The sequence below is a fragment of the Erinaceus europaeus genome, chromosome 12 (genome assembly GCF_950295315.1).
Source record: "Erinaceus europaeus chromosome 12, mEriEur2.1, whole genome shotgun sequence".
Taxonomy (NCBI): domain Eukaryota; kingdom Metazoa; phylum Chordata; class Mammalia; order Eulipotyphla; family Erinaceidae; genus Erinaceus; species Erinaceus europaeus.
This window is the reverse complement of record NC_080173.1, coordinates 81,054,434-81,069,413: the sequence shown is the minus strand read 5'-3', so window position 1 is coordinate 81,069,413 and position 14,980 is coordinate 81,054,434. Positions and strand designations below refer to the sequence as shown.

Here is a 14,980-nt window from a genome sequence, read left to right as displayed (position 1 = left end):
ATAGTGCCCTAGTAAAAAAATGAATTAAGGGGGAGTTGGGCAGTAGTGCAGCAAGTTAAGCACATGTGGCACAGAGTGCAAGAAACTGCATAAGGATCCCGGTTCAAGCCCCCAGCTCCCCACCTGCAAGGGAGTCGCTTCACAGGTGGTGAAGCAGGTCTGCAGGTGTCTATCATTCTCTCCCCGTCTCTGTCTTTCCCTCCTCTCTCCATTTCTCTCTGTCCTATCTAACAACAATATCAATAACGACAATAACAAATAACTACAACAATAATGAAAAACAAGGGCAACAAAAGGGAAAATAAATAAATATAAAAAAATTAAAATAAATGAATTAAGGGCTGACAAAATAGCTTACTTGGGTAGTGTGTTGCTTTGTCATGTACATAAACCCAGTTAAAATGTGACCCCCACTGCACAGAAGGAGGCTTTAGTGCAATGGCTTCTTTAATTTTTTCTGTTTCTTTATCTTTAAAAAAAATCAATCAATCAATTAATAATTAAATAATTAGTTGGCTTGCTGGTTAAAGGATTAGAGAGACAATGAGCAAGAACAAATTATGTGTAATGCAACATGAGAACTAAAAAAAAAAAAAAAAAACAGGACAGAACATTCTACAAGTTCAAAGGAATGTCTGATTAATTCTGCCTAGTAGAATCTGGGGAAGTTCCCACAAGGGTCATCTGAGTGAGCAGTAAAAAAGGAAGTCCGAGGAAAAAATCCTAGAAATGTTTCTAGTTTGCATGCACATATAGCAAAAATAACTTTGGGGAGTTCCATGCAGAGACCGGTCAAAACTGCTTCAGTGGACAAAGAGCTCAGTGAGTGACAGGGGAGGCTGCAGGTGCCTCAAGAGGTGACAAGGGCCAAAGGTGAGCAGTGTACCAAAGCTACACAGAACCCTCCCCAATGGTGAACATCTGGAAGCTACAGAAGAGAAGGGGCAAACCCCACAGTCAGGGACCCTGACACTTACCATCGTGCCCGGCTGTCCCCTTGGGCTTCAGAGCCCGTGTGCAGGCGGGGGAAGAGGCCTGACCGCCGCTTGATGGGGCTCCGAGACTGGCTCTTCACTGTTGCTGCTGTTACCGGAGGCTGTAGATGAAATCACCAAAGTGAGTATCGTCACCCCACTGAACCCAGGGGGTGTCTGGCCCTTCAGCCCTCATTCTGGTCTTCTCTACAAATGGCTCCTGCAGCCCTCCTCTCCAACTGGTCTGGAAGAGATGCCAGAAACTAGCAAGTCAGCTATGAAGGGTGGGACCAATGTATTAGAAGACAAAGCCTTGGGACTCCAGTGACTTTGTGGCCTGATCAGCTATGTTACTGGACTGACTGTGTGATCGCCACCAAGGTTATTGCTGGGACTCGGTGCCTGAGTGATAAAGTCACTGTTCCCAGTGGCCTTGTTTTTTCCCCCTTCTTCTTTCTTTTACTTGATAAGAAAGAGAAATTGAAGGGGTAGGTGGAACTAGAGAAGGAGACAGAAAGAGATACCTGCAACACTGCTTCACTGCTTGTGAAGCTTCCTTCCCCCTTGCAGGTGGGGACTGGAGACTTGAACCCCCAGGTCCTTGAGCATCATAATGTGTGAGTTCTTCAGGGTGCACTACCACCTGGCCCCTCAGGTGTGTTCTAAAGCAAAAATTTGTGGCCCCAGGTAATATTCCACCAAAACCAACTCTTCCTAAGGTAGAGAGCCAATCTCTCCCTAACAGTAGCCACACATATGGAAAGGGACACTTGGTGCTTCAAAGGTCACTGAGAACCACAATAGTAAGAGTGCCTTTGGAGTAACCAGACCCAACCTCATGCTTTATGAGCGAGGAAGCTGAGGAACAGGGCCAAAAGGGGCCTTGGCCAAAGTCATACAGTAAATCACTGGCAGCAGGAGGACAAGAACCCAGGACTCCTCAGTCTCCATTCACTGCTAACAAAGAGGTTGGTCCAAGCTGGGTACCACAGTAACAAGACAGAATGAATAAGGGTGGCAACACCACGCAGAGCAGCCTGCCAAAAATGTGGTTCGACTTCAGTCACATCTAATGGAAATGATGGGGCAGTGGGAGGTGGAAGAGGGGAGATGGGAACCTACTGCCAATCTTTACTGGCCACTAGGCCTATAACCCAGCCCCCAACTAATGATATTCACAGGCTGTGCAACCTTAAGTTAAGAGGTAGGCCTCAGACTCCTCATCCATAAGTGGAGCTAACTGTCACAATGTTCACTTCACAGAACTTCTGAAAGGAACAAGGTCATAGCTACGACAATATCTGATAAGTTAAATAAGCCATGCAAGACCATGTATGAAACTACGCATTAGCATCGTGGTGGGCATGCACTGCTATTGTTAACAAAAGAAAGAAAGGACTCTGCAGTCTACGCAGCTTGCAGTTTGCTTTGCTTTTGAAAAAGACTGATTCTGAACAACTCCCATTCAAGTAGACCAGAGCCAAACCCACAGATGTGCCAGGCTCTTAGGAACAGCACACAAAGTAATTAGGGGCTAAGACTTTGGGCCCGGGAGACCTGCGCTCAAACCTCTGGTTTAGCTAGGTGACCTTGCTCAAGTTACTTAACCCCTCTGGGCCTCTATTTCCTTAGAGACTGAAATGAACAACAGGTCAATGCTGACCTTCAGAGATCCCTGTTCCAGGGACCAGATAACATAATGACCATGGATTACTTAGCTCGATGCCTGGCGCTGACACTAGTAATAACAAAGCAAGGACACCCTCTTGGGTCCCAAGCACCTGGGCAGAAAAATGTGTCCCACACCTCTTTTGTGGGTTTGGGGGTTAAGGAGAGTAAGATACAAATGAAACTTAGAAAAGAAGGTAACAGGAGGGCTTTCAGTCAGGGCCACTTAGGATGTAGGCTCCCATTTTAGAAAACAGAGATGGGGCTGCCCCCAAATAGCCTCAGTTTCCCCTCATTACTCACCAAGCCCTGATCTGGTTGCCTGGCCCAAGTCTCTACCACAAGCGGGGGTTGGGGGGGGGTGACACTCCCAGGACCACATGTAGCCTCGCCTGGGGCACTCACCGAGAAGGTGCTCTTGGTGACCTCCACACTGTTGTGAGAGATGCCCCCGCTGAGGCTGCCAGGAATGCTCCCACCATGTTGCTTCTTCTGGCTGCTCACCATGGTCTCCATGGAATGACTGCGCACGCGGATGGCCCTCTGCGAGGAGAGCAGGAGTCAGGGGCCTGAGAATTAGCACACCCCACCAGCTGACCGTATCCCTTTCATGGGGTCTAGAAACGCAGCTCAGGGACTGTGTCCCTGTGTGTGCACGCTCTGGACAAGGGTGCTCCTTTTTAATGCCCACAGGGTTATCACTGGCACTCACTACCTGCATGAGTACTGCCGACCTCCCTGAACTACTGCGTCCTCAGTGGTAAAGTGGGAATACAGTCCTTGAAGGAATCCAGAGGATTAAACAAGACACATTTCTGACCCCAGTTTGACTACTTTCCCCCCAAAACTAAGTGTCCTGCTCTATTTAAACACTGGGTGTCCCTTCTGCTGTCAACCCAGTGTACTCTGTGAAACCTTGAGACAGAGACACTAGCCCACTAGCCTAGCACTCCTGATTCATGTCATCTAACTTCTGCTTGGGGCAGGGGTGCCCCTTGGGGGACATCATCTCTCTTTCTAGAAAACAGAGTTGAGTCACCTAGCAACTGAATCCTGTGAAGTAGTTGCAACAGCCAGCACGTTCTATTGACTCCACCACCCGAAGATCTTTGAGTATCATACCCTTTAGAAAACTGGGGGCAGGAAAATGTGGCTCCACTTACATGTCCTTGGAATAAGCAGTAAAGTTTCTTTTATCTTCTGTTCCTTCCTTTTCCTACCAGAGTACTGCTCAGCTATGATTTATGGTGGTTCTGGGGACTGAACCTGTGACCTTTCATGTTTCAGGCATAAAAGCCTTTAGCCATAACCATTATGTTATCTCCCCAGCCCAACAATAAGGCTTCTTCAAGAAATGAAGAGTTCCACACTTTTAGCATTAGGTCCTCCTGATGCCTTGTATGTGCCACCAGCAGCTTTCAGCACCAATGATGATGTGTAAAGAACCATTTACATTCTGACCCATGCCACACAGAAAAGCTTTCCAGGAAAGACTGGATGTGGGTAATAAGGTTTACATGATGAGATCTGCTCTACAGAGTTTCACACACACAAGCCTACTGAATACTCATAATTCTGAGATACAGAGAGGACAGACACCAATAGAAAAAGTCTCAGGAGTCAGGTGGTAGCAGGGAATCGGGCAGTAGTGCAGCCAGTTAAGCATAGGTGGAAGGATCCCGGTTCGAGCCCCTGGCTCCCCACCTGCAGGGGAGTCACTTCACAGGCGGTGAAGCAGGTCTGCAGGTGTCTCTCTTTCTCTCCTCCTGTCTGTCTTCCCCTCCACTCTCCATTTCTCTCTGTCCTATCCAACAACGATGACATCAATAACAACAATAATAACTACAACAATAAAAAGAAAAAGGCCCTAAAAGTAAATCACTACCTCAGATAAGAAATGTAGCCAGAACTCAAACCTAAAAGCTGAGTTCAAGATGAAAGGTCCCAGAATTCCCAACAGTGGTCCATCTAATTCAACTGGTTGATGATCTAGAGGCAACTGAAAAGTAGAGGACTTTGACCCCACCCCATGTATACACATCAAACAATCCTCAGAGATACTGCCAAAGACCACGTCATCTCAGATTTCCTTGTGGTGCTACTGCCAGAGTCAGGTAAGTCTGAGGAGAAAGTGGACTGACAAAAATCCCAAGAAGGTGCATGGCACCCACCTGTCTGCTGCTCAAGGTAAGCAGGAAAGGTTTGAATCATGATTCTCCCTGTCCCATCCCAGTGTTCAAGCCTCTCTCAGGCACAGTCTCTTCATCTGTGCAAGATGATAACAGTCCCTGTGTGAGGGTGACAGTGTGTGTCAAATACCTGGCGTGACATCTGCAGGCTCAGAGTCACTTTTCCTCCTGCACTCTTCGGGACAGAAGGAGTGAAAAAGAATCATTGCCTAGAAATTCTATATAGTAATTCTTAATTCAGACAAAATCAACCAATGATATGATCTAACATATGCCATGATTGAGTCTGATATAAAACTGGATACACAAACCTTCTCAAACTGGACAGAAGAGTTGGACAGAATGGGAATACAATGTGAAAAAAGGATACAGGGGGAAAAGACACATCAAGAGTCTTCAGGGACCACATGGGCCCTTTCCAATCAGCCCCATGTACAACTAGGGTACCTCCCCTCTGCTTACAAATTCCCAGACAGGCTGCTCACTGCTTTCAAGTTTGCATGTCCCAGTGCTGCCAGCACTCCCTTTGGAGAGGTATTCAGTGCAAGCAGGTGAAATCTAACCCTTTCTCAAACCCTGGAGTCTTCGATGAGTCTATTTCAGTTGTCATATAACTGTTCTCAGCTGTCCTCCAAATCAGCTATCACCCCAGCAAATCTTCTCTAGATCCATCACCTTCCTCAGAAAGCACAGTTACCCCAGCCCTCAACATACCTGAGGGTTTATCCCTGCCTCAACAAGTTCTCCTTTGGGGGAATGAACAAAGAGAGGTGGCATCGTTTCCTCATTATTCAGCTGGGGATTTCAGTTAGCTTCACAGAGGAAGCAAGCAAAACCTCCTTGCTTCCAAATGGGTCATATGAGTTGCTTCGATTTAACAACCTCAACTTAAAGGACACAGAGCACAGAGATGAGCGGTAAAGGGGACTCGCCTCCAATGCCCAGCAGACGGAGGGGCACTGAGAGAGAAAGATGCTAATTGCTTGTCTACTGGAATGACTCAGAAAGTCCTCTGAGGTCTGGCAAGGGAGTCTTCTGTTTCTCTGGCAGTGGAGAGAAAAGATGGAAGCTGACAGAGAAGAGAGCACCTCCAGTCCAAGAGAGCAAAGCTCCAATTCATAAGCTACTTGAGTCCCCGATACTTGCAGGCACACTGCTGGAGATGGTGCAGCTCCTCTCCTGCCACTAGAGGTCAGAGCAGGCCAGCACATTAGTGATCACAGACCCCCCCCACAGGTTGGCAGACAGCTCCCTGTCTGCCCTGGTGCGGGAAGTCTATCACAGGTGAGTGGGGACTCCTCCCCAGGACTCCACTGTCCTTTCTGATCAGCGGAGGATAGCTCACATGGTTTTTACATACCTATCAAATATGCTCACTTTTTCTCTTCATTTCACAACAGACCAATAAAAACCACCAGCTGGCTGCACATGACAACGGGATTTGAAAATTATGGACTAGAGAAGAGTGTTTTTCAAAGGTGAGCACTGGACAGCTATCTGTAAAAAACAACCTTGGAGATGAAAGGCAGCTATCAGATGGTTTCACTCATATGTGGAATCTAGAGAACTGATACACATGAACTTGGAAAAAAACAGAAGCAAGCAAGCTGTTTCTAAGACGTGTGAGAATTATGATGGTTATCTTTGGGAGGTGGGAAGATAGGGATACAGAACTCTGGTGGTGGGTGTGGTGTGGAACTAAACATTGTAATCTTACAATCTTGTAACCTACTATTAATCACAAATAAAAAAATATTTTTTTAAATAATGATAATCTTGGGTCCAGTGAGATTTGTTCACTTGAGAAAGCACCTGCTTTGCCATGCATGCAGCTCAAGTTTGAGCTCCTGGCCCCACAGCACTGGGAAAAACTTCAGTGCTCTAGTATCTGTATCTCTCTCTCTCTCTCCATCTTGCCTTTCTATCTGAAAAGTGTTGAGCCAGAGTGGTAGAGCCGTAGGGAAACAAACAAACAAAAAATTTTCTAAGACTCCAAAAATATGTCCAAAGAACCCCAATACCTGTGATCCCAATGGCTATATTGCAATATTCATATTTCAGAGAAATGTCTTTTAATTATGAGATTCATTGCAAAAGTTTGGTCTCTATAATTGGAAATGTTTGTTTGTTTTAAAGATTACCAGCTAAGTGAAAACGTACAATGTTAATGTGATTGTAGAACTGGCAAATTTCTGAGAATGTCTTTTAAGCTCCCCAGTTTGAGAAGTAGGTCTGTATGTCCATAAACTGTTCTGTTTCTCAGGGGTGGAAAACTTAAATGACAGTCATAGAGCCAGATGTGGAGAAGAGTTATTCTAAGTGCTGTGAGGTGCCAGGCAGCATGACTGTGGGTGACAGAGAATCTGTTTCTTAGAAGAAGGATACAGGATCACTGCATCAGGGGGAGAAGTACAGCCACAGAGGAAAGAGAAAGATGAATGAGATGTGGGGCAGTTTCCTGAGCTATGGGGGCTATATGCCTAACCACAGGCATGGCCCAAACAGAATCCCCCAGGCCACTGGGCTTCAAACTGCTGGGCCCAGCTCTAATTTACACAGCCTAGGAAACACAAGAGCCATGATGGGAGAGAGGGCAAAGGAGTTTGTATCACCAACCAGAAGGAGGAAAAACAAACAAACAAAAAACCTCAAAGTGAGATCTGGAAATTTTGCTCCACATGACCAGGGGTGACAGAACCCTCTCTCACCCACAGTGCTACCTGAGAGACAGGCATGGGAGCAGGATGCAAAAAGTGAAGGTTTCAGTAGTCTAGGAATTAGTGTAGAAGCTAAAGTACTGAACCTAAACTAAAAAGATGAAATTCTTAAATTGACCCCTGGCATGGCATATGCCAAAGTGATTCTTTGGTGTTAGGTGTTCTCTCTCTGTCTCTGTCTCTCTGTTTGTGTGTGTGTGTGTGTGTGTCTCTCCCTACCTACCTACTTTCCCCCCTCATGTTAATAAATCATTTTTTTTCCTCCAGGGTTATTGCTGGGCTTGGTGCCTGCACCACGAATCCACCGCTCCTGGAGGCCATTCTCCCCCCTTTTTGTTGCCCTTGTTGTTGTAGCCTCGTTGTGGTTATTATTATTGCCATTGTTGATGTTGTTCGTTGTTGGGTAGGACAGAGAGAAATGGAGAGAGGAGGGGAAGACAGAGAGGGGGAGAGAAAGACAGACACCTGCAGACCTGCTTCACCGCCTGTGAAGCGACTCCCCTGCAGGTGTGGAGCCGGGGGCTCGAACCGGGATCCTTACGCCGGTCCTTGCGCTTTGCGCCACATGTAGTTAATCCACTGCACCACCGCCCGACCCCCAATAAATCATTTTTAAAGAAGTGAATACTTTGAAGCCAGTCTGCAGGTGTCTATCTTCCTCTCCCCTTCTCAATCTTCCCCTCCCCTCTCAACTTTTCTCTGTCTTATCCAATGGGGGGTGGGGAGAATGGCCACCAGGACTTGTAGATTTGTAGGACCGGCACTGAGCCACAGTGATAACCCTGGAGGCAAAAAAAAAAAAATGAGTACTTTTTAAAATCTATATTTGGAAGGATTTAGGGTTGAAAATAATCCCCTGTATTATTAAATAAGAGGTGAATAATGATAGTCTTAAAGCCTCTTGTCTTGGAAACCCCTTTAGTGAGTTCTGTTGCTGTAAAACACAGATCAATTGCTACTCCTGCCAAGGCAGGGGATTAGACAGATGGCCTCAGATTGCTTTGTTTTAGACCATCAACCAGTATGTAACTGCTAGATCAGTTTACCCAGCAGGTACTATGCATAGAATATCCACATCTGGGGCCAGGTGGTAATGCACCTGGCTGAGTGCATACATTACAATGCACAAGCCCCCAGGCCCCACCGACAGGGGAGAAGCTTCATAAGTGGTGAAACTGCTGCAGGTCTCTCTCTCTTTCTCTCATTTATTTATTTTTGGATAGAGATAGAGAGAAAGGAGAGGAGAGGGGGAAATAAAGAGGGAAAGAGACAAAGAGATACCTACAGCCCTGCTTCACCACTTGTGAAGCTTTCCCCTGCAGGTAGGGACTTGAAACTAGGTCCTTGAGCTCTGTAGTGTGTGTGCTTAAATAGTTGCACCACCAGAAGTCGGGCGGTAGCGCAGCAGGTTAAGCGCACGTGGTGCAAAGCAGAAGGACGAGAGTAAGGATCCCGGTTCAAGTCCCCGGCTCCCCACCTGCAGGGGAGTCGCTTCGCAGGTGGTGAAGCAGGTCTGCAGGTGTCTGTCTTTCTCTCTCCCTCTCTGTCTTCCCCTCCTCTCTCCATTTCTCTCTGTCCTATCCAACAACGACAACATCAACAGCAATAATAACTACTACAACAATAAAAACAAGGGCAACAAAAAGCAAGCAAATAAATAAATATTAAAAAAATAGTTGCACCACTATGTGGCCTAGCCACCCCCCACTTCCATCCCTCTCCCCCTCCTTCCCTTCCTATCTCCCTTTCCCCTCTCAACTTCGGTCTCTATCCAAAATAAATAAAATATATTTTTAAAAAGAATACCCACAGATTACAAGCTTTTCTGGGATACAAAAATGCTAGAAACCTACAAAAACAATACACCCCAGGACTGGGAATACAGCCAAAAGGCAGCATACAAGACCTTCATGCCTAAGGTCTCAGAGCTTGCAAACTCAATTCCTGATATCACCAGGCCCCAAGGTTGAGCAGTGATGTAAACCCCACCCCTTTTTTTTTTCTCTCTCTCTTTCTTGGAAGTAGATAAATACAATCTTTAAAATTAAAAATGTTTAAGGAAGATTAACAGATTAAAAAATTAACTCCAAAATACAGGAAGAACTCTACAAAAGTAAAAGTAGCAAACACTTCACTAAGTATCTCTAAAATATAGTGATATGTTGGCAAGTCAACTGCAACTCCTATAAATGACGTTTCCTGTGGGCTACACGAGCACTTGGTATGCTTGACAGAGTGTGGGCCCAAGTCTATGAAGGCTTTTGAATGGCTCTGCTGTTCCCAGGCCCAAGCCCGTTTTGCTATTTACATTTCACATTCACCCCTCCACTGAGCTGGCCAACGTGCTTCTTGCCTTTCTCTGGTTTTACTTTTCCTTCACCCCACCCCTCCCTCTTCATCTCCCAATCTCTCCTGTTTCACTATGGCTGCCACTGTCCATCAGGACTGAAACAGATACCCCAAGAATCTTCCACCAGCCTGGACATGTAGCTGGACTCCCTCCCTCGTGAGGAATCTCCACAGCTGGCCCTGACCAGGGCCAACAGAGCCATGCCCTGTCCTCACCAGTCAGGCTGGACAGCAAGGGACAGACCCCAGGGTTGCCGTGGCCAGAATAACCATGGGTGAAATCTTAATTGAGTCCCAAACCAGGAGGCAGTCATATAGCCGTGAAGAATCCAGCAAACCTGGTCTATCTCTATGGGGTGACTTGAGACAAATGGCCTTGTCTATTTTAGAAGCTTCCTCCCATGAAAAATTACACCAGTAAGTCATTAAATTGGGTAGGGATTATTATCATCACAAGGATCACCATCCTCACAGGGCACAGAGGTGATTGTGAGGCTTGAGATGGAATAATGTACATGAAGCTTTGCTTTCACACAATAGCAGCTAATGCTGTTGCTGAGTATTTATGGTCTCCCAGATCACGCGTCCATTCCCAGGCATTATTTATTTCAGTGATTTATTTCAATCACGCTGTGACAGAGGTTCTATTTATGATCCCTGTGTTGTTGATAGGAAAAGTGTAGCTCCGAGACTGTAAAGACTGTGCCCTGGATCACACAGAGCTGAAAATCTAATACAGGCGAGGCCCAACCCTAACCCCCCCAGATGTAGTCCCCCAGCCTTTACAAATCATTCTGCAATGGGCAGCATAGAAGAATACTGCCCTAAGAGTCAGCAAGCCGAGGTTTGAAACAAGGGTCTTCTTCCTGAAGGCTTGAGCAATCCTGTGGTCTCTTTCAGCCTGGCCTCCCTCTCCTGTGTCAGTGAAAATGACAACACCCCATTCTGCCAGCTCAATTCAGATGCTGGATGTCAGTGCCGTGTGAACCAACAAGCACTCAGCAAGCGCACGGTGATGAAGCTTCTTTATCCTGTGCCAGCAAAGTGACTGTCCTAGCTCTTCCCGGATATTTCTAGGAACAGGGACCTTACTACTTCTTCTAACAACTCATTTTGATTAAAAAGTTCTCCCTTTTTCAGAGTCCATGGCCAGTAACTGCACCCTCTCAGACCTGGCCAGGTCCTCCAACCTGGCGTAGTGTGTCGTGCTGACTGCTGAAGATCCCTGAGACTTGTATTTGTGTCCTGCCATCCTGCCCTGGGCTCCCCAACCACAGAACAAAGCAGAAGAAAGCAGAAATGCTCTTGGTTTGTGCTGACTTCTCTCCTGCTGTGAGCTCATTCCCTGTCTCTGCTTATTTGATTTCTCCAGCCAGGAGATGATGATCCAGATCAAAGAAGGACGTTGGAAAATCCACTGGCTTCTCAAATTGCTCACACTTGCTAATACCCCTGTGCTCTGCAAATGCCAGCCAGGTCCCTACTGGTCTCACCACTTGTGGGCACTCACTCTGACGCCAGATCATATGACCGTTGAACCTCTTCCCTGTTGCCCTACCCTCCCTGCCACAGAATTCCCAGTACCCATACCTTAAAAGATTCCAGGAACCCTCCGTGGCCTCCATTCTCAAATTTGTCCTCTTCTGGGCCCAATCCCAGCATGGCCTGTGTGTGAGCATGGAGTTCGTCATGAAGGTTATCTAGGAGGGCAGCCCTTGTCCGGTCCTGGAAGAGGAAGAGGGAGGGAGGTAGAGCCAACATGGAAAGTGGAGATGGGCTTCTCTCCCTCCAGGGTCCACCCACTGGGTCCGCCAGCTGTTTGCATCCTGGCAGTACTGTTGATCTACCAGATCCAGACTGGGATACACACTCACAAAGGTTGCAGTTAAAACTACAACCCCAGGTGGTAGTACACCAGGTTAAGTTCACATAATGTGAAGTGCAAGGACCGGCACAAGGATCGTGGTCTGAGCCCCCAGCTCCCTATGTGAAGGGGGGGGGGTCACTTCATGGGCGGTGAAGCAGGTCTGAAGGTGCCTATTTTTCTCTCCCCCCTCTCTGCCTTCCCCTCCTCTCTCAACTTCTCTCTGTCCTATCCAACAATAATAGCAGCAGCAACAACAACAATAACAGCAAAACAAATATGGAAAAAAAAAACCATGGACACCTGGAGCAGTGGATGCATAGTGCAGGCTTACCAAGCCCCAGCAATAATCCTGCTGGCAAAAACAAAACAAAACAAAACAAAAAACTACAACCCCATGGCTGGCCCTGTGGTCTCTTCTCTTTGCCCCTTCTTACCCTCCCACAGTCCTACCCTGCTGATTACAAGCCCAGATGTCTGCCTCAAGCACCAATCCATGAACCCAACTGCTCATTATTCCTCTCCATCCAGCTGTTCACCCAGGATCAAACACATAGCCTCCAGGGGGCACCATTTACACAGGCCAGCAACCCAATCTTCCAAAGTACTTCCAGATGCCCAGGTCACAATAGAACTCATTTCCTCATGATTCCCAGGTGAACAAAAAGCTACTTTTCAATCCCCTATATACAGGAGCCCATTGAGTCTTTCCCTCTCTGATTCCAAATCATTTCTGCTGGTCCCCAATGTAAGTAACTTCCTGTTGTCTTGGACTTATAATAGCTTCTGAATGGATGCCCTTCCTGCCCTTCAATCTATCCCTCTACCACTGTCAAGAGTTCTCTTCTAATGTGCAAATCAAAAGCACCACTCTCCCACCTAAGTACTTTAATAGCATCTCCTTGCATCTAGTTCAAAGCCCTATTGATCTGACCCATCCAACAACTCCAGTTGAGTCTCCCATCATTCCACGCCCTGCCTCCACCCACCCCAACCTTACACATAGAAATCCTTCTTTCAGGCTCTATCAAACCCTCCAGAGCTCCCTCAGGAAGTCACTCTGAGTCCACCTGGTCTTTGTTCATGCTGTTAATATTTTGTTTCATGCCTGAATAGCCCTCCTCACTGTTCCCTCCTTAGCAAGATTAACCAGATATCCAGATTCAGCAGTTTAGGCATCCTCACCTCCTTCAAGAAGCTTTCCCTGAACACACCTTCAATCCCGCATAAGCAGAAGCAGTTTCTTTCCAGAGTCATGGTCACTGAGCTGGCCTCCATCATGGCCCAGTGTTGGCATATGATATCATACCTGTCTCTTTAGTAATGGCCCCTCTGGCCAGTCTATGAGCTCTGTGAGGACAGAAACTGAGTCTCACTTATCCCCGTGTCCCAGGAAATAGGACAAAGCCTGCCATACAGCAAATGCTCAATATAGGGCTGGTGAATGGATGACTAGGCCTGCAGTTGGAATGGAGTTTGCAGGAGGAGGAAGAGTTTCCACACTTACCACAGGAATAAAGACTGAGAGGGGCCAAGACAAGATAGCAAGAATGGGAAGGGTAATTGGTGACCAGGAGGAAAACCTCTAGCAGTTGCACTCACCTCTAGCTTTGCAAACTTGTCTGACTTGCAACAGGCATTCTCTGCATTGGTGAGCTTTGTGAGCAGAAACTCTCTGAACTCTGGGCCCTGAAACAGACAAGGAGTTCAGGGAATGTTCCAGCCTCAACGGTTGCCAAAGGGACTTCAGACACAGTAACAGGTTTGCACAACAGCGGTCGGTCCTGGGAAGCACTGAAAGGTCTTCTTGACACATCTATCAACTCTCCACATCCACAGTGGCACTTTCATGACAGGAAGAAACTTTTGCTCAAGGCTCCTGGGCCCAGTATCAAAACCTTCCTCTTAAAAGTGTGGCAATATAAACACAATGGAATACTACTCAGCTCTTAAGAATGATGAAGCCACCACTTTCTTCACCTCCTTTTAGATGGAGCTTGAAGAAATCATGTTAAGGGGCCAGGTGGTAGAGCACCTTTTTAAGTGCATGTATCATCACCATGCACAAGGACCCAGGTTTGAGTCCCTGGTCCCCACCTGCAGGGGAAAAGCTTTGCCAGTGATGAAGCTGTGCTGCAGGTGTCTCACTCTATCTCCCCCTTCCCTCTCAATTTCTGGCTGTCTCCATCCAATAAATAAAGATAATAAAAAGAGGTTTTTACAAAAGGAAGAAATCATTTTAAGTGTTATGTTAAGTGAGACAGGACAAAAAGAGAAAGATGAGTACCAGATTATCTCACTCATAGGTGGAAAATAAGAAACAAGGACAAAAACGGGAAACCCAAAGTAAAACTCGGACGGAGTTTGGCGTATTGCAACGAAACAAAGGATTCTGGGGGGAGGGGAGGGGAGAGGGCTAGGATTCTGGTGCATGATGGTACAAAAGAAGCTAAGTTGGGGATGAGAGCATTTTTCAGACACTGATCACACTGAGATGAGAAGTTGTGCCCATGTGTCAACAATTGCTCTTAAAACCAGTAACCTCCCCCCCAATAAAACGATATAATGAAAAAAAAAAAAAACCTTCCTTTCAGGAAGGCAACCCCCATGTCAAGCCCCCTGCCAAGAATCCGGTACTGGCAGCACAAGGGCAGGCAGGGAGGCACCCCAAGTAGAGAGAGTCCCCAGTCCTACCAAAGGCTCTCCCCTAACATTCCTAACCCCACTCAGTCCCTCTTCAACCAGTACCACTCAGGTACAGGAACCTGGAACCTGGGATGTGAGGGGAGCAGAGAGTTTCTTACCTTCTGGAAAACAGGGGGACTGGGCAGCGGTGGGCCGAAGGCAGGCACATCTTCCCTTGCCGTGACAGAGACCTGAAACAGAGTCTGAGTGTGGGCTAGAGGAAGGGCTCTGAGCTGAGGACGACATAACCTAAGCTTTGACCCTAGGGCAGCCCCACTTCCCACAGCAAATCTCCCCTCCTTCTCCCTCCTCTCTTCTCCAGAATACAAATAAAAGGCTCCTGTGAGCCTCAGCCAGCAGGGCCCAAGTCCTTGTTCCTAGAAGTGGGGCTGGAAGCGCGGGCCTTCTGAGTGTTCTCATCTGCATTCCTGGAGGCCGAAAACTAGTTTGGCAAGATGACCGCACGGGGCTGGGGAGCAGCCTGGACCCCTCATTCTAATGCAATACAAGTGTTCAGGAGACATTACCTCACTG

General features: G+C 47.1%; 1 protein-coding gene across 10 annotated transcripts in view; it reads right to left on the bottom strand.

The window, feature by feature from the left end:
* RAP1GAP2 (RAP1 GTPase activating protein 2) overlaps nt 1-14,980 on the bottom strand; it is a 283,508-nt gene that overhangs the window by 12,646 nt on the left and 255,882 nt on the right. For all 10 annotated transcript variants that reach the window (XR_009553162.1, XM_060204154.1, XM_060204155.1 and 7 more), the window contains 5 exons: nt 14,566-14,637; nt 13,364-13,450; nt 11,488-11,622; nt 3,048-3,185; nt 978-1,096 (listed from right to left, as the gene is read on the bottom strand). Coding sequence is in view for 9 of the 10 variants with exons in the window: in XM_060204154.1 (XP_060060137.1) it covers nt 978-1,096; nt 3,048-3,185; nt 11,488-11,622; nt 13,364-13,450; nt 14,566-14,637 (551 nt within the window). In the remaining variant the exon portion in view is untranslated. The remainder of the gene's footprint in view (nt 1-977; nt 1,097-3,047; nt 3,186-11,487; nt 11,623-13,363; nt 13,451-14,565; nt 14,638-14,980) is intronic.